The sequence below is a fragment of the Salvelinus fontinalis genome, chromosome 24 (genome assembly GCF_029448725.1).
Source record: "Salvelinus fontinalis isolate EN_2023a chromosome 24, ASM2944872v1, whole genome shotgun sequence".
NCBI classification, from domain to species: domain Eukaryota; kingdom Metazoa; phylum Chordata; class Actinopteri; order Salmoniformes; family Salmonidae; genus Salvelinus; species Salvelinus fontinalis.
The window spans coordinates 17,500,695-17,520,893 of NC_074688.1; the positions used below are offsets into that span (position 1 = coordinate 17,500,695).

The 20,199-nt window shown below is 42.8% G+C and overlaps 1 protein-coding gene across 1 annotated transcript in view; it reads left to right on the top strand.

Annotated features, from left to right (window-relative positions):
* Positions 1 to 20,199, top strand: part of LOC129822073 (delta and Notch-like epidermal growth factor-related receptor) — a 92,355-nt gene that overhangs the window by 62,245 nt on the left and 9,911 nt on the right. Inside the window, exons 4-8 of the mRNA XM_055879958.1 lie at positions 1,903 to 2,066; positions 4,379 to 4,527; positions 5,460 to 5,613; positions 6,455 to 6,568; positions 19,789 to 20,019. Coding sequence (XP_055735933.1) covers positions 1,903 to 2,066; positions 4,379 to 4,527; positions 5,460 to 5,613; positions 6,455 to 6,568; positions 19,789 to 20,019 — 812 coding nt within the window. The remainder of the gene's footprint in view (positions 1 to 1,902; positions 2,067 to 4,378; positions 4,528 to 5,459; positions 5,614 to 6,454; positions 6,569 to 19,788; positions 20,020 to 20,199) is intronic.

A 20,199-nucleotide genomic window follows, 5' to 3' on the forward strand; every position in this document is an offset into this window, starting at 1 on the left:
GCCCAAAGTCAGATGAGTAATGGCCCTTGACCACAGCAGTCATAACTCTACTCCCTGGCCTTCAGAGCTGTTCAGTCACCACAGTAAGCAGTATAGTACCCCCACTGAGACAGGACCAGGCATTACTCATGTCCACCATTCCATCCTACGAGCATGGTGGTTGTGTGTCTTATAAAATGTATACAGTGCCTTCAGAAGGTATTCATATCCCTTGACTTATTTGACATTTTGTTGTGTTCTCACGCATCTACACACAATACCCCATAATGAAAAAGTTAAAACAAATGTAATGAAAATAAAATACAGAAATATCTCATTTACATATAGTACCAGTCAAAAGTTTGAACAAACCTACTCATTCCAGGGTTTTTCTTTATTTTTACTATTTTCTACAATGTAGAAACTAACTAAACTAACTTCATCAAAACTATGAAATACCACATATGGAATCATGTAGGAACCTAAAAAGTGTTAAACAAATCAAAATATATTTTATTTTTGAGATTCTTCAAAGTAGCCCTCCTTTGCCTTGATTACAGCTTTGCACACTCTTGGCATTCTCTCAACCACATTCACGAGGTAGTCTCCTGGAATGCATTTCAATTAGCGGGTGTGCGTTGTTAAAAGTTAATTTGTGGAATTTATTTCCTTAATGCGTTTGAGCCAATCAGTTGTGTCAAGAACAGCTCAAATAAGCAAAGAGAAACGACAGTCCATCATTACTTTAAGACATGTAGGTCAGTCAATCCAGAAATGTTCATAAACTTTGAAAGTTTCTTCAAGTGCAGTCGCAAAAACCATCAAGCGCTATGATAAAACTGTCTCTCATGAGGACCGCCACAGGAAAGGAAGACCCAGAGTTACCTCTGCTGCAGAGGATAAGTTCATTATAGTTCCAGGCCTCAGAAATTACAGCCCAAATAAATGCTTCACAGAGTTCAACAGACACATCTCAACATCAACTGTTTAGAGGAGAATGCGTGAATCAGGCCTTCAAGGTCGAATTGCTTCAAAGAAACCACTACTAAAGGACACCAATAAGAAGAGACTTGCTTGGGCCAAGAAACACGAGCAGTAGACATGAGACTGGTGGAAATATGTCCTTTGGTCTGATGAGTCCAAATTTGAGATTTTTGGTTCCAACCGCCGTGTCTTTGTGAGATGCAGATTAGGTGAACGGATGATCTCCGCATGTGTGGTTCCCACCGTGAAGCATGGAGAAGGAGGTGTGATGGTGTTGGGGTGCTTTGCTGGTGACACTGTCTGTGATTTATTTAGAATTCAAGGCACACTTAACCAGCATGGCTACCACAGCATTCTGCAGCGATAAGCCGTCCCATCTAGTTTGCGTGGGAATATGGGAATATAATTCAACAGGACAATGACCCAACACACCTCCAAGCTGCATCAGATAACCTGGCCTCCACAATCACCCGACCTCAACCTAATTGAAATGGTTTGGGATGAGTTGGACCGCAGAGTGAATGAAAAGCAGCCAACAAGTGCTCAGCATATGTGGGAACTCCTTCAAGACTGTTGGAAAAGCATTCCAGGTGAAGCTGGTTGAGAGAATGCCACGAGTGTGCAAAGCTGTCATCAAGGCAAAGGGGGCTCAATTTGGAGTGTCAAAGCAAAGGATACTTATGTAGAATACTTATGTAAATCAGATATTTCTGTATTTAATTTGTAATAAATTTTTCCAAAAACATGTTTTCACTTTATCATTACGGGGAATTATGTGTGCTTTAATCCATTTGGAATTCTGTCTGTGACAACTAAATGTGGAATAAATGAAGGGATATGAATACTTTCTGAATGCACTGTAGCAGGCTGGTAACAAAAGTGTTTGGTTTCGAGGACTCTCTCTCTCTCACACTCCCTCCCCTCTCCCTCTCTCTTCAGGATCGTAGTGAATGTGAGTGGAGCGCCCGTCCTTTGGCGTGTCGGAGAGGATGGCTTCCAGCGTTCCTCCTTGGTGGAGGGGACCATCATGTGGTTCCAGCAGGCCTCGGATGGACTGGTGGTCCCTGACCACTCCCTCCCTCTTGGACACAACTACTTCCTCAGTAAGGCCCCTCCTCCATCTCAATTTACGTAATCCTGTCTGTTCCTAGGTGGAACAGAAGATTTCCCCTCCACCTCAATACAACTGTTATAAAGCATATGTAGGAATATAGGTTACTTTATTCTGTCTGTCCATTTGGTGGTAAATGTACAGGTGCTATTATGGCGCTATCACTTCAATACTGCCAAACCTGTCATTGGTGCCAACTGTATTTTGCGTTAGAGATGGCTATCTTCAACTCCAAGGGAATGCATCTTTGCATAGCACATATAGGGATAAAAGTGCATATTATACATTCTCCTATTTAGAAGTTACTTGTAGTTTATTGGTATAAGGTACCTCAAAGTCAGAGACAAACGACCCTGATCAAACAAGCCCATTGGGTAATAGGATGGAATGGTATTCCATCATGTTTTCAATACTAACATTCACATTCTCTGCAGTGTTCTGAGTTGTCTGGATCAGTAATTTGCATGGAATGTCAATCAAGAACGCAATATCCATACAATTCATAAACAGTATGATAATGGCTCATTTGTATGGGGCTGGCGCACATAAACAGTTGGCTCTGCAATTCAGGTTTGTTGTTTTTCTGCATATTTTACCGTTAAGATTATTTTCAATGAGGAATGTTACAGTAACGTACGTCTGAAGGTTCGGTGGATTCCAGCAGGTGTGGCGTCGTAATTGGTGTCCTTCCCTTTAGTGAATCGTCTACTTGACCCGTGTGCGTGGTCTCCATACCAACATTGCTGTATTAGGTCTCAGCCTGTCTGTCCACTGACCTTGAGCTGGCTGGAGACACTACGCCTGAGATCCTGCGGCTCTGTCTGGCGAGTGAGGGAGGAGAGAATTAAAGAGAGAGAGAGAAAAGGAGAGAGAAAGAGTGAGAGTCGTTTTTCTGTCATCGTGTTTGGTTGTTTACCAGTCAAAGACTCTGGATAATAAATGAGTCACGTCCTTGAGAGCAAGGCTGCTGTGGAGATGTGTGTGTGTGCATCTCACATAATCTGTCTCACATGCAAAAACATGCAGTACACACGAACAAGTGCACACACACTCCCTCTCGTACACGCATGTACCACATGTTCCTACATCTGAGACAGCTAGTGTGACTGAAATAATGATGGTGGCAGATTGGATTGTAAAAAAAAATATATATATATAGGATTCAACTCACAATTGTAAGGCAACCAGCTGCAATAGGATTGTGAATTTGCTCAGCAGAAATGTTGTTGAGTAAACTCACAACAAAAAGTTTGTGCTTGAACATTTTGTTGAGCAAACTTACAATCATATTGCAGTTGATTTCCTTACAATTGAGTTTAATCTTTTTTTTTACAGTGCGTGCATTTAGGCAGGCAGCCCAATTTTAATCTTGTTTTTTTCACTAATTAGTCTTTTGAACAATCAGTTAAGCTCTGAAAAAAATCTGATGTGAAAAGATCTGATGTGATTGGTCAAAAGACCAATTAGTGAAAAGAATATCAGTATTGGGCTGCTTGTCTAAACGCAGTGTAAGTGTGTGTGTGTGCATGTTAGTGCTGCATCAGAGAGCAGTGACTTTGCATTTGTGAGTTTGTGTTGTGAGGAACAGACATTATTGGGCTGACCTAACCAGAAAATGGTGAGGTGTTAGGGGACCAGCTTTTATAGACGCCTGATTGGCTGCAGGGCTTTGTTGTGGCAATGACTCGTCCTGGCTTTGCTCACGCCTCATTGGCTCATAGCAGGTCCCTAATAACGACTATTAATCTTCACTTTGAGGCTATTTTAAAATAGAGGCTTCTGGTAGCAGTCTGCTGTGTGTCACATGACACATAAATAACAAAACAATAACTCATCTATTTTGGTTTTGATTAATATTTGCTAGCATGGCCTTTTCCTCTCCATTTCTCTAATAGTTGGTCGCCAGGAAATACATGTATCTTTTTCAATGGAAGCTAGAGGTGTCTTATCTAGGCAATGATCCATAAGCAACCCCTCCTAGAACATTTGTCAAACACAAGGTGTTCTGGTCAATGTTATGTACGATGATGTTAAGATAGCAAACTTGTGTAGAACTGGACACGTTCGACCATAATCTTCTTTGCAAGGAACCATTACTTCTCTCTGCACCTTATCTAAACACAATGCCTCTGTCCCTACATACATGTTGACCTCCCCTACCTTCCTCTCTAGTTACATTGGCAATATTGAATATTGCTCACATTTAATCAGTCTTTTCATATTTATCAAGGTGAACCAGCTAGGACCTTAGGATAGAATAAATATTTTTTGATCGATCTTGTTTTTTTCTCTCTCCCGTTGTAGGTGTGCTGCGCGTGGGCACCCCCAGTGGCTCGGAAGTCACCCTGCGTCTCAATCTGACAGTGAAGGCCAGCAGCTGTGTGGAGCCTGGCAGCCGCTTCAGTGACCCACAATGCTCTGGGAAGGGGAAGTGCATCACCCAGTCCTCTGTGGTAAGAGGTCAGGGGTCAAATATGTGATGCCACCTGTCCTTGGGTAGGTGAATCAATCCCTTGTCTTTGGGCTTGATCCTGTGAACACTATTTTAAGGCTTAACATGTCACTTTCAATATTCAGAAAACTGATTTTCCCCCTCAATATACTGGAAGGTAATTGCTTAAATTCAGCAGAATATTGTAAGATTGCGACACTATTGTCTTGATGATACACTATGCGGTAACATAGCAACAGGAGACTGAGTGGAGAAAAAGATAAGCAAGACAGAATAAAGACCATGCCTTATTGCCATGGGAACAGAGAAAGGTATAAATGTATTGTGGGATGGAGACAGAGTTCTTAATAATATAGTCCTGCATCCCTACTGCTCCCCCGCTCCCTGGGTCCCTAGAGGCATTGCAGTTAGCAGAATAATCACTGCTGCAGAGAGGAGTAGACTGCTGCAGAGAGAGGAAATGAAGAGAAGTGAAGAGAGGGAGAAAAAATAAGAAAGGGAGAGGAAGGGAGAAGAGAGGGGAGAGAGGAGACGTGTGTTAGATTGAGGGCCTGCTAGCTCTTTCCCTCCTGCCTACAGGTGCAGTGTTAGAGGGTGATTTAGCACACCACACTTTGGGGAGCTGGGAGGAGAAGGGTATCGGTGGGGTTTAGAGGACTAACAATAGAGAATCCCAGGGTTGTACATCTCAATAGAGCCGCATGTAGCCCCAGTAACTAGAACCATCCCAGTGATAGACAAAGTGTTGAGCATTATGCTCACAATGTTATCTGACCATTCAGTCTCATCAGTTTTTCTTCTCATCACATGAACCCCTATACTAGTCACATATAGAGCCATGAGTTTATCCTGGTCATGTGGTTGGGAGAAACTGGCACTAGTTTTGGTACCTTTAGTCAGTCAGTGTGTGACAGTGACCCCTCTGACCTCCAGAGCACCTTCTTCTGTGAGTGTGAGAATGGTTACTCTGGAATCTTCTGTGAGGAGTTTGATGCCTGCCACCTCAGGCCCTGCCAGAACTACGCCATCTGTAGTGACCTGAGGCAGGGGGACGAGGGCCGCAACTTCACTTGTATCTGCCCTGCAGGTAACTACTGTGTGTTTGTGTGTGTGTGTCTGTGTGTACATGCGTATGTGCATGCATCACAGGAGGCTGCTGAGGGGAGAATAGCTCATAGTAATGGCCAGAATGGAGCAAAGAGAATGGCATCAAACACCTGCAAGCCACGTGTTTGATGTATTTGATGCCATTCCACTAATTTCGCTCCAGTCATTACCACAAGCCTGTTCTCCCCAATTAAGGTGACACCAACCTCCTGAGGCCTGCGTGTGTGAGTGTCTCAAAATGAAATAGGGGACGCAGAGAAGAGTGCACCCTTTCAACTTGTCAATTAGATATATTTGGGGCCCGGACCAGTGAGGGCAGCTTTGATCCACCTGAGAGGATACTTGCCTTGTTATAGAAGCAGAGGCTGGAGCTGTTGTTGATGGCCAGCCACATCTTATTAGAGAAGAGTGATTACAGGACTGTGGTGGTATGCCTGCCTGCCTGACAGACAGACTGAGGGCAGTGGGTTCTCACAGGCTCATCTAGAGCAATGTGGAGGCCGCACTACATGATTGATGGGTAGTAAGGTTGGGGTAATTGGCTAGATGCAGGACTTGTTCTTGGAAGAGTGAGTGTTCTGTTTTGAATTGACCTGATGAGTTAATGAAGATAGACAGTCATGGGGAAGTGTGAGACATAGGGTGGCCTGTGTGTGTGTTGCGTACATCTGCTTTTTTGTGTGTGTGTGTGTGTTCTTGTTATAGCCAAAGTTGGATGGTTTGCATGTCAGTGCGTAAGAGTTGCGGGTGTATGTTTTGCTCCTTCTGTGTGTGTTCAGGTTTAATGCTATGTGACACTGTGTTTCGTCTGTGTGCTCCAGGGTTCGAGGGTGGTCTTTGCCAGTTGCAGGTGGACCACTGCCTGTCTCAGCCTTGCAGGAACGGGGCAACCTGCTCCAGCAGCCTGGCTGGACCCAGGTGCTACTGCCCTGAGGGTAGGTACTTTATCATAACTCTGCCTCGAGGGTAGTAGGTACCCCAGTACCAATAGCACAGCAATGCTCTGAGTGCAGACCATCTATTGCCATAACATAACATGTACAGATCTACAGCAATGAACAATAGCAAGGATGTACTGCACAATACCACGTTGTTAATCCGTTTTATTTTCAGAGCCTGATTAGCTGGTTGTGTGTGTGTGTGTTGGACTGTCCTGGTTCCCTGGTCTATGCGTGCGTCTGGTGGTGTGTGTGAGTCTGAATATGTGTGTGTGAGGATATCCTAGTTCCGCTGTCGTTCGTTTCTGTGCCTGCTCAGTGTTTATCTGTGCCAGACCGTTGCTTAATTTAAACCTTCCTCCACTAGTCTAATTAGTCCTCCTAGCCCTAACAACCGGCTCTCTGCCCCACATGGGAAATCTACATCCGCTAAAACTACATTTTGACAAACACAGCACTCCTAAATAAGGGCATGCCAACCCACACTTTTTATAAATACACACAAACGCACACACACGAGCACGCGAACACACGCACACAGCCATGCGAAACCATTCCGGAATAATCCTCTTCGAACACATTAATAAAACAACAGAGGTATGAATGTAAAACCTGGTCCAAAAAATATGGTACATTGCAGGTACAATTCCCTGCGGTCACTGAGTTCTGATCCACAGTCCTGCTAACAACGCAACTTGGATTAAATTATTAATTTTACACTGTTGGACGAACGCCAACGCCGACCAGAATTGTTTCATCCATACACAGCAGTTTTTTTCCCTTTGGTTGTTTTCACAGAATGATCATGGTTGTGGTGCAACAATGGGGGTGGAACCTGCTTCAGCACTCGGTAATTAAGTGTGACAAGGAGTTGTGTGTTTGTGAGAGAGACTAAGTATTGAACAGAACAGGCTCGTTAGGTAATCCTGCCGTTTGAAGCCTTTCTACTGGGTTTCATGGCAATTAGCCTATCACATTCGCGAATGAACAGGTGACTGCAGAGGTGACAACAATCAGCCAGTGGAGGGTGATGAGGAGGCACCTTGCCTCACCTCTACCTCTGTTTATACACAAACACACTAGGAGTGGGAGCGGACGGCTGCACACTGCAGACTCCAGGCTGTAGCTCCAAGCTGCAGACTCCAGGCTGTAGCTCCAAGCTGCAGACTCCTGTCCATCTGATTCCCATCCAGTCGTGAGAGACTGAGCAGGAGAGACGTAAAGAATGTGTTAGGGTTCACAGTTGTTGTTTTCTGGCAGGTGACTGAGGGCAGCAGTATAGCAGAGTTGTATTCTACAAAGCAGGATTATGGAGTTAGCCAACTATCTTGTCTAAATATTCAGATATAACTTTTTATTTTGTAGAAAGATCAGCTTTTCTGGTTGCTTATCAAGGTTAGCTGGCTAACTAATTGATCCTGCTTTGTAGCATACCTCTTAGTACTAGGTACAGATAAGTTGTGAAGTGCTAAAGTTGGAGTTGACGGACCTGGAATTATGGGGAATGAGGAAAATACACACTCTTGTACTGTTGTTAATTTACCTCCACTGTTTCCTTTTGGACTAGACTGTCTCTTATTTATTTGGAGAAGAAGTAACAAGTATCTGTCATGTCATGTCCATTCACGACCAATCATGTCAAAGCGCCTTTGAGCCCTGGCCAAAAGTAGTGCAACTATCATGGTTTTACCAATTTGACTTCAGATTCAGACTTTTATCCACGTTTCTCCAAATGTCAAATCTTGAAAATAAGGGTTGGGATAGGGTTAACATTAAGTTTAGTCATTAATTCTGAATGGTTGGTTAAGGGTTAGGATAGGGTTAACACATTAACTTTAGGCATCCATTCTGAATGGTTAAGTTAAGGGTTAAGGTTTGGGATATGGTTAAAACCAGACTTTAAAAAATGAGTGTCTACCACTGGGATTGAGCGCGCAATCGGATTCAAAGTCATGGGATTGACGTCCTCAGGACATGGACAGACGTCCAATTTCAAAGTCAATCTTGAGCGATCTGCTTGATGATATATGGGTATCATTTCAGACAGCCAGAGCCTCTTGAGGAGGTTGCTCACAGCAGTCCTCCTTGCTCTCTCTGCCCTCTGAGGTCTCGCTCTCAGCTCTGGGACTGGCACTGTCTCCAGTGAGGAACAGGAGGGCTGGAGGTACTATATTTAGACTCCTAACTCACTCTATTGGAGTACAGCTGCTCTGCTAAAGCTGCTCTCCTTTCATATCAGAGCTCCCTTGGGAATCTGGTTAAGTGTGCAAGCTTGGTAGGGGGGGGGGGGGGGGTGTCCTGTGTTCATGTGTGTGCATGCATATGTGTGAATGCATGCACTCGCATGTGTGTGTCTTTATCATGCCTGCTGACCCATACCCCCTGTGTCATAGTGAATTATGAGCTTGGTCTTGGGGAGAGTTGTCAGCATGATCAGAGGCGGGAGGTGGGGGGATTCTGCCATACCTGGACCATGACAGTAAATCTCAGTAAGACCAAAATAATTGTGTTCTGAAAAGGTCCAGTCGCCAGGACCACAAATACAAATTCCATCTAGACACCGTTGCCCTAGAGCATACAAATAACTATATACAGTTGAAATCGGAAGTTTACATACACCTTAGCCAAATGCATTTAAACTCAATTTTTCACAATTCCTGACATTTAATCCTAGTAAAAATTCCCTGTATTGGGTGAGTTAGGATCACCACTTTATTTTAAAAATGTGAAATGTCAGAAAAATAGTAGAGAATTATGTATTTCAGCTTTTATTTATTTCTTCACATTCCCAGTGGGTCAGAAGTTTACATACATTCAATTAGTATTTGGTAGCATTGCCTTTAAATTGTTTAACTTGGGTCAAATGTTTCGGGTAGCCTTTCACAAGCTTCCCACAATAAGTTTGGTGTATTTTGGCCCATTGCTCCTGACAGAGCTGGTGTGGTCCCATGGTGTTTATACTTGCGTACTATTGTTTGTGCAGATGAACGTGGTACCCTCAGGCGTTTGGAAATTGCTCCCAAGGATGAACCAGACTTGTGTAGGTCTACAATTTTTTTCTGACGTCTTTCTTTTGATTTCCCCATGATGTCAAGCAAAGAGGCACTGAGTTTGAAGGTATCCCTTGAAATACATCCACAGGTACACCTCCAATTGACTCAAATGATGTCAATTAGCCTATCAGAAGCTTCTAAAGCCATGACATAATTTTCTGTAATTTTCCAAGCTGTTTAAAGGCATAGTCAATTTAGTGTATGTAAACTTCTGACCCACTGGAATTGTGATACAGTGAAATAATCTGTCTGTAAACAATTGTTGGAAAAATGACTTGTGTCATGCACAAAGTAGATGTCCTAACCGACTTGCCAAAACTATAGTTTGTTAACAAGAAATTTGTGGAGTGGTTGAAAAACTAGTTTTAATGACTCCATCCTAAATGTATGTAAACCTCCGACTTTAACTGTACACCTTGGACTAAACGATCTGAGACAAGGCAAGAAGAGCATTCTATGCCATCAAAAGGAACATAAAAGTTAACATACCAATTAGGATCTGAATTAGAATTCACAAAATGGGACAAACACCAAATTGAGACTCTGCATGCAGAATTCTGCAAAAAAATCCTCTGTGTACAACGTAAAACACCAAATAATGCATGCAGAGCAGAATTAGGCCGATACCCACTAATTATCAAAATCTAGAAAAGCGACGTTAAATTCTACAACCATTTAAAAGAAGTGATTCCCAAACCTTCCATAACAAAGCCATCACCTACAGAGAGATGAACCTGGAGAAGAGTCCCCTAAGCAAGCTGGTCCTGGGGCTCTGTTCACAAACACAAACACACCCCACAGAGCCCTAGGACATCAACACAATTAGACCCAACCAAATCATGTGAAAACAAAAAGATAATTACTTGACACATTGGAAAGAATTAACAAAAAAACTGAGCAAACTAGAATGCTATTTGGCCCTAAACAGAGAGTACACAGTGGCAGAATACCTGACCACTGTGACTGACCCAAACTTAAGGAAAGCTTTGACTATGTACAGACTCAGTGAGCATAGCCTTGCTATTGAGAAAGGCCACCGTAGGCAGACATGGCTCTCAAGAGAAGACAGGCTATGTGCACACTGCCCATAAAATGAGGTGGAAACTGAGCTGCACTTCCTAAACTCCTGCTCAATGTATGACCATATTAGAGACACATATTTCCCTCAGATTACACAGATCCACAAAGAATTTGAGAACAAACCTGATTTTGATAAACTCCCATATCTACTGGGTGAAATAGCACAGTGTGCCATCACAGCAGCAAGACTTGTGACCTGTTGCCACAAGAAAAGGGCAACCAGTAAAGAACAAACACCACTGTAAATACAACCCATATTTATGATTATTTATTTTCCCATTTGTACTTTACCCATTTGCACATCTTTACAACAATGTATGTATACATAATATTACATTTGTAATGTCTTTATTCTTTTGGAACTTCTGTGAGTGTAATGTTTACTGTTAATTTTAACTGTTTATTTCACTTTTGTATATCATCTACTTCACTTGCTTTGGCAATGTTCACATATGTCTCCCATGCCATTAAAGCCCCTTGAATTGAATTGAGAGATGGGGTCCTGATGCTCAGACACCGAGCCAATCTCCCTGACAACAAGGCCCAAGGCAAATGCACACAAGCAGCAGGGTGTGAAAACTGTGTGGTGCAGACTTATCTTTCTACAGAGATAAAGGAATAGAGCTGTGATTTCCCTCCTTCCTATCTTCACATCCTCCTTTTTGGCACCTTTACCTCTCTCTTTTCTTTACCTTTTGTCATGTCACCTTTTCTACTACATCTGAGATTATGTGCGGTTGTGTGTCTATATGTCTGTGTGTGCACACATATAGGGGGAGTGATAAACGTCAAAACTCGACAATTACCTTTAATCATTCATTCCGACTGGTAAAGGTTGAGGTTTGGGATAGGGTTAAAATAGAAAAACATAACAATGAGTGCCTAGCAAAGTGATTGAACCCACAATCCTCTGAGTTGTAGAGCCCAGTTTAAAAGTCATGAACATTCAAAATCATGTTTTTCATGAAATTGGATGATATTTGGATGAAACCAAATCAAAGTATGATGCCCAAAGTATGAAAAATTACTGTTACTTCTACATTGATGAGTTTTGATCATAAAGTTACTGATCCCATCCCCCATGTCAAACACTTGGATTCAGGAGGCAGGATTATTAAGGGAATAGGGTGACCCTAACTCTCATGTTAATACACCAATGGTAACATAATATTCTCTTACCTAGTTTAAATAAGTACTGCCTTGTAACCAACATTGGAGAAGGCGTGTTTGCAGAGGTACGTGGTTTATATAGCTACTCTACTGATGCCAACATTTGACTGTAGCGTATCAGAAAATACAGTATAATTACAATTTTACACTTCATCTATGGCAAAGATACTTACAGTATATGTCTCCCCTTTCATCTGTGTCTGGTGTTAGCTAGTTACTGGCTAGCTAGGTCTTCAGCCATCATGGAACAAAAGAGCGGGAAGGGTCATTCAAAACTCTGAAGCAGCTGTCATGCCAACACATCCGTCAGTGCTGTTGTGAACCGCATCACAAGAGACATGCCAAAAGGGATGCATAAAAACATTTACTTCATTAATCATGTTTCCATCCACAGTTTTTATACAAGTAAAGTCATACCATATGAAAGAAAATCATGACAGCTGTGATGGAAACAGGACGTTTCGGTACAATTCTATAAATGCAGACAGACAATTTGTTTGTTTGACATGGTGGGATCTTTTTGTGTCTGTTAAATGAATTATGTGAGAAATGGTGGTGGAAATGCCTTTATGCGCAAATATAGATATAATAACCATCATATCGAAGCTGTGGTGATTTTAGCATGTAAATCTTGGTGGGGCAAAGTCCCCCAACATTTTTTTAGATGCATGCCAGCAAAGCCACTACACAACACAACACTAAACAATACATGAATTGCACTATAACGGCGACAAGCAGTGCCCACAAACTGTTAGGGCCCACATAAAATTGTCCCAACAGCAGAGCTTTCTTTCCAGCACAATGGAGTGAATCCTGACCACCACTACACCTGGCTATCAGCGGAGCCTTGTCTGGCAGCCAAACAGTTCATTCAGCCTCGTTTACTGCCTTTAAAAAAACATAGCTTATATGGCTGACCATATCTCCCTGGCATATTACATAATTTATGCAGCAGCATACAAGACATTTTTGGACTCACCTTGTTGTGCGTGGCAGTCCTTCGCTGGATAATGTTGTCATCAAAGATTTACAGTTCCGAGTTGGATGACCGTTGAAAACGTATTTTCCCAGTCTGACTTTCCAGTTGCAATGCTTGCGGTTAGCTACTGTCACTGATTCCTTCCAAACAACTCATTGTTGAATTTCCTATTTCCAACTTGTTGTGTAATGTTTATGTCCAATGGTCGATGAGCACCGATACGTTTTATCTATAATTTCTCTTCATTATTTCTCTTCATATGACAAGGATTAAAAAGGATTTGCCAGTAGATTGTCAACTTGATTCATGATGATGACTGCTAGCTAAGATTTTGAAAGTATGATGTTGACATGATCAGTCCAATCAAAGCTACTGTAGATATAACGTGATTTGACGTAATTTTATCTGTGGCCAATGACCTTGAGCCTTCTTGGAAGGGCACTTCTAATGTAACTCAATGGCAGCACACAAACGGCTCATATTCTTGATGTCTACCCTTATTAAAGGCGAGTGACGTAGTGTCCCCATGAGTGACAGAACACTGAGCCAATAACAGTGCAATGCTGAGCCAATCACAGTACAATGCTCCTATTTTCTGCTGGCCTGCCCCACCACCACAGAAAGCACTGAGCTAGACTGTAACACCTGCATTTTGGAGCTGCCTGCTTGTACACGGCTTTATTAACTCAATGATATATATGTGTGTGTGTGTGTGTGTGTGTATATATATTTATATACATGTGTGTATATATATATATATATATATTGTTTGCAAACTGATATGTGACATGTATTATTTATGGCAAAATAACATGCATAACAGGCAAGCCCCCCCCCCCCCCAAAAAAAAAGTGTGTGTGTGTATATATATATATATATAATTATTATTATATATATTTTTTTGCCACTGTATCGAAGTAAACTTAGAGTCACGTGATGATATGGTGTGTGGTCCTCCCACTAAGACTCGGAAGCCATGCAGTTTATTAGTCTACAGATGTTATAAGTTATGATGAACTTCACAGGGTGGTGAAAGTGCATGGTGATCTTGATGCTCCTTTCCAACAAATATCGAGGGTCTTATTCTGGTGACATGATGATCGATGCTTGACTGCCATTTGACAAATACAAATATTCTCCTTCTTATCCATAATAATCTCATCATGTAGTCTAGCCTACTGTACCCGCACAGCCTACCTACACTGTATTTGCGAGCTGTTGGCTAGAGAGCAAGTGCCCAGACCAGAGTAGCACATTTTCTATTTAAAGCAACAGTTTTTCTGACAAAACTATCGGTAGAGTGGAAAACATATTGAGCTGTAGATTTTGATTCGGTACATGAAAACCTAAGTGAAACATGTCTTTGTGTGTTCACTATGTCATCCCATACTGATTTTGATCTGCAACAAGTCTGTTTGGTGAAAGCACACCACTGGTAATGAATACTCTCATGATAATTTGTCGCCAATTGGATGGAAACCTAGCTAGTGATGCAATTTGTATGTAGTTTGAGTTAATTGTATCACCAAATTAGCTTGAGATTATTTTACTGCTCACTGCATCCAAGTTTCTTGACATAGGCATTTCAAAGAGCTGTAAGGCAAGCTCATGAATATAAGCTCCCTGCCCACTCAGGGTGTCTTTTCAAACTTCCTGGTAGTTAGCCGTGAAAGAAAAAGTCATATTTCTAAAATTGTGAGCATTTCTTTCCCCCAAAATATTATGTGTGATATTTTAGTCACTCTAAAGGTTTTTTACATGGGATCTTTTTGTTCGGGACCTTTAAGTCCCATCTCTATCTCCATCCACAACGTGCTAGCAAGCCGTAAGACTGCTCGATGGTAAAAGGCGCTCACGTTGCCCCTAGTGACCGGTATTGAAGGTATCTCCAGACGTTCCGGGGACCTGGACAAACGTCTAATTCTGCAGAAGAGGACAGGGTGATGAGGGCAGCTTGAATTTACAGGTTATCAGTAGAGAAAAAATGGCGGACGGAAGACAGGGTGGTGCGGCAGGTGCCGCTTCTCATTCGAATGCTGTAATTTTATCTAAACCATCAGGTGTACGCCGACCCCAGCTAAGTAACTCATGCAAAGAGTTAAAGCGCAATTATGTGTTTTATCTCCAGTACTCTGCCATGATTGTCAGTTATGTAGCTGCTCTACTGATAATCTCAGTGCGTCCTTGCTGGGATGACACAATCAGTCTACTACCGGAGAATATTAACACCAAACACATTGGTTCACCGTTCCACGGGAGCGGACAGTACACAGCATACCATAATGTTCTGAATAATGGCCAAGTCTACCTCGCTCCTTATTCTACTGAACCGCTTAGGCGCAACAAACACAAGTCCAACATTTATCGGAAACTGTTAAACTACCTGTTCACTACCCTCCTGCTCTCCGGGGATGTGCAACTCAATCCTGGGCCCAACATCACCGAGCCAGCGATACGCACCGGAGTGGAAAGCGGTGGATGGCCTCGTCCACTGATCGTCGTCGGTGAGTGCTATGGTCCTATGGTTTCTCTCGACTCACCCGGCTCCAGGATAGATTTTGACTCTTCCAACATACCAAAGTCGCTATATGCGATCCCTGACTCTGCTTCTGGTACGCAAGCTGTTTTAATTAGTTTCCCGCATCCAGTGCAGGCGGGAGGGATTGTTAATTGCGCTACCGAACTGCCCCTAATCAAAACGGCCTAAACCCAGCCGTCAGAAAACACAGAAAATGTAACTTTTTTCAATGTGTCAATCACTCTCGAGTCATCTGGGACCCACGAGCTAAGCCCAAGGGACTACTAGGGGGGGGGGCACTTGAACATTCGTACTGTCATTCCAAAAAGTGATCAAATTCAACATCTACTCACAGACTCCAACCTTGACTTTCTCTGCCTCTCAGAGACATGGCTCCATAAAAACTCTCCATCTGCTGCTTTGATTGTGCCTGGCTACAATGTTTTCAGGAGAGACAGGACTGAAGGAAGAGGAGGGGGTGTGATGATTTACATTAAAGAACCTATCCGATGTAAACAAATTGAGTGGTCATGTGATAATGAACTAGAATGTATTGGCCTGAACATTACACTGTCTCCCCAAATGTCTTTTACCCTCATTGGAATGTATAGGCCACCTTCCACCAAAAGTGTGTTTTTTGATCAGTTTAATAACATGCTTAGGGAATGTTTTTTTGGGAAAGAGGTCAGCTTAATGGGAGATTTTAACATGAATTATGAAGACAGGTGTTGTAGGAAAACCCTCAAACGGATCACTAATACCTTTGACCTTACACAGCTAGTTAGAGGGCCAACCAGGGTGACTTGTTGCTCTAAAACACAGATTGATTTGGTGTTCAGTAATAAACCAGAGAGAGTGACTAAATCATTCAATATGGTTACTGGGCTATCTGATCATAATCTGACACTTATAGCCAGAAAGCTGTCTAAGAGCAGGTTTAACCTCTCTACTGTTAGAAAGCCTGATCAACTAAGAATACCTAAGAGTGAATTAAGCTATTTTGAAAACGCAATTAAGGGAATTAACTGGAATTATCTCTTGTCCTATGCAGACGTGGAAGCTGATAGTCAAGTTTTTCTATCCACAATCCAGACTAAATTAAATGGTTTCCTAAAGAAAATCAAATCCAAACCTGGCCAAAAGAGCACTCTTCCTTGGCTAAATGGAGAAATCTGGAAATTTATGGAAGAACGAGATTATTATCTAAAAATAGCCCTAAGATCCAAATTAGAGCATGACAAACGTAGGTTCACCATGTTGAGAAATAAGGTGATAAAAGAAATCAGACAGGCCAAGGCAAACTTTTTTATTAACATAATTGGTGAAGCAAAGGGAAATTCTAAACTGATCTGGGAGAATCTAAAAAAGTTAACAGGGAAAGACCATAGTAACACTGCAAAAAGACTAGAAATCATGGTGAATAACAATCTAACACAGGATGCAGTCGAAATAGCAATAGCCTTCAATTCCTACTTTATTGACTCTGTCAGGGTACTGACACAGAACCCTTCCACTGGTTTCTTGGGCTCAGTGCTAGTAAATGATGCTCAACCTGTCTTCATCATAAGGGAGGTTTCTGAGTCAAAGGTGGACAAGGTGATTAGCTCACTAAAGAACTCTAAAGCCAAAGATGTGTTTGGGATGGACTCTACCTTTCTTAAAAACTACAAAGAGTCACTCATTGGCCCCATTACTAAGGTCACCAACCCATCTATTGGTCTCGGGGTTTTTCCAAGGGTATGGAAGTCGGCCATAATAACGGCCATCTTTAAATCAGGCGACCCTCCTGACGTGAGTAACTACAAGGCCCATTAGTATACTACCTGTGGTGTCAAAGGTTGTTGAAAAGTGTGTAGCAGAACAACTGATTGCCCACCTCAACAACAGCCCCTTCACATTACATTCCATGCAGTTTGGCTTCAGAGCGAAACACTCCACAGAAACCGCCAACTGCTTTCTTCTGGAAAATGTGAAGTCCAAGATGGACAAAGGGGGCGTTGTTGGGACTGTGTTTCTGGACCTAAGGAAGGCTTTTGATACTGTTAACCATGAGATTCTCATCACAAAATTGTCCAAGTTAAACTTTTCCCCCGATGCCTTGAGATGGATGAAATCATACCTTGAAGGCAGAACTCAGTGTGTCAGAGTGAGCAGTGAGCTGTCGCCCACTCTTAGCTATGATGTGGGCGTGCCCCAAGGGTCAATACTGGGGCCCCTCCTGTTCAGCCTGTACATTAATGATCTGGGTCTGAAGTTAAAATGTATGCAGATGATACAGTGATATATGTGCATTCAAAGAGCAAACAACAAGCTGCACAAGAACTCACTACTGTAATGGTCCAGGTTACAAAGTGGCTCAGTGACTCGTGTTTGCATCTCAATGTGAAAAAAACTGTTTGCATGTTCTTCACAAAGAGGGCAACAGATGCTACTGAGCCAGATGTCTATGTGTCAGGGGAGAAGCTCCAGGTGGTATCTGATTTTAAGTACCTTGGCATCATACTTGATTCCAACCTCTCTTTTAAAAAGCATGTGAAAAAGGTAATTCAAATAACTAAATTCAACCTAGCTAATTTCCGATTTATACGGAATTGTTTGACTACAGAGGTAGCAAAACTGTACTTCAAATCTATGATACTCCCCCACTTAACATACTGCTTGACTAGTTGGGCCCAAGCTTGCTGTACAACAGTAAGACCTATTCAGTCTGTCTACAAACAGGCTCTCAAAGTGCTTGATAGGAAGCCCAATAGCCATCATCACTGTCACATCCTCAGAAAGCATGAGCTCCTGAGTTGGGAAAATCTTGTGCAATACACCGATGCATGTCTTGTATTCAAGATCCTAAATGGCTTGGCTCCCCCTCCACTCAGTATTTTTGTTAAACAGAAAACCCAAATATATGGCAGCAGATCCACAAGGTCTGCCATGAGAGGTGACTGTGTAGTTCCCCTAAGGAAAAGCACCTTTAGTAAATCCGCTTTTTCTGTGAGAGCTTCCCATGTCTGGAATACACTGCCATCAGACACACATAACTGCACCACATATCACACTTTCACAAAATGCTTGAAGACATGGCTAAAGGTCAATCAGATTTGTGAACATGGTCCCTAGCTGTGTGTTGCCGCTTTCCATGTCTGTTGTCTGTAACTTGTGAGGTGTGGAAACACTTTGTTGCTTTTATGAATTTTGTCTTGCTGCTTTTTGTTCTATGTTGCTCTGTCTGTATGCTACGTCTTGCTTGTCCTATGTTGCTATGTCTGTATGCTATGTCTTGTTCTATGTTGCTATTGTCTATATTGTAATTGTTTTTAATAACCTGCCCAGGGACTGCGGTTGAAAATTAGCCGGCTGGCTAAAACCGGCACTTTTACTGAAACGTTGATTAATGTGCACTGTCCCTGTAAAAATAAACTCAAACTCAAACAGTCTATGTGGTTTGACCTGGCTTTTCTACTCCCACTAGCCTTCTACACCCTGATGCTCTTATGAGAAAGACTGATCATAAATTGAGGTCACCCTCAATCAAACTTGCACTTTGTCATACCTTCTGCAATCACTGCCACCATCTCTGCCACTCTCAGTGCCCCCCTTGCCGCGTCCCTCTCCTCTCTCCACCCTCCCCTCTGTCCTCCCTCCCTCCTCAGGAGAATGGTGTTTTTATCAGGATCATCACCATGGTAGCGCAGAGAGGAGACTGTGTGTTATTGTGAAGGGACTGTGTGTGTGTGTGAGCATTTATGAGGGTGTTTGTGTCAGCCTATGTATGCGTGTTGGCCTGTGTGTGTGTGTTACACAGTCAATATAACCCAGGAGCATGTTGATTGTGTCAGTGATTGTGTAAGTGTGTGTAGTTCATCGGGCTAATGAAGATAGGCTCTCAGGGTCTGCTGATTCATTTATCCAGATGCAAGGAGGACTCAATATCACCCAGACTGATGGACATTATCTCACTGTCACTGCAGAGAGGGAGGAAATAAGTCGCTGGGTTTCTGTGTGTGTCTCAGACAGGATCTTTTCTTTCTTTCTCATAGATTATGCATGTATGAACTACACATGGACATGTCCAGCCCAAAGCAGGTTTAAAAAAGTTAGTTGCCAAAGTACCGTCTTTAAGTATGGGTTTGCTGGCTTCTGGTGTTTGTATATTATTAGTATACATTATTGTTTGTTTGTATGTGTTTGTGTGTGGGCGGGCGGGAGACTGGGGACGGGTGTGTGTACGTGTGTAGACAAAACAGACGCTGTAGGCTACATCCCAGTGAGTCCACAGAGCCACCTCAACACCCACAATGGGGTCCTTCACACTCCCAGAACCCCACAGCATTCCTGCCACCAGACCAGATGCACCCCCCCCCCCCCCCTCTCTCTTTCTCGCTCCTCTCGCTCACTCTTATTCTCCCTTCATCTCTCTCAGGGTATCAGGGAAGTATGTGTGAACAGAGGGTGGACCCATGTGCCTCCAGCCCCTGCCACAACAACGGGAGCTGCTTCCCCCAGGGTCCCGGACTGGGCTTTGGCTGCAGCTGTGCCGCCGGCTTTACCGGCCCGACCTGTGCCCAGTTGGTGGACTTCTGTGCCCTCAACCCCTGTGCTCACGGGATTTGCCGCAGTGTGGGCACTAGCTTCAGGTGTCTGTGTGTCCCAGGTTAGCCATCCTGTGTCTGCGTGAAAGCGAGCGTGTGTTAGTATGGGGGGTAATCTGATCCACCTTCCATTACCCACACTATAGATGAGCTGTAAAACTAGCTAACAGATTGATTCTCCCACAGTAAATATGTTAGTGAACATGTAACATGTAATATACTGCATCTTAAATTAGCATTGT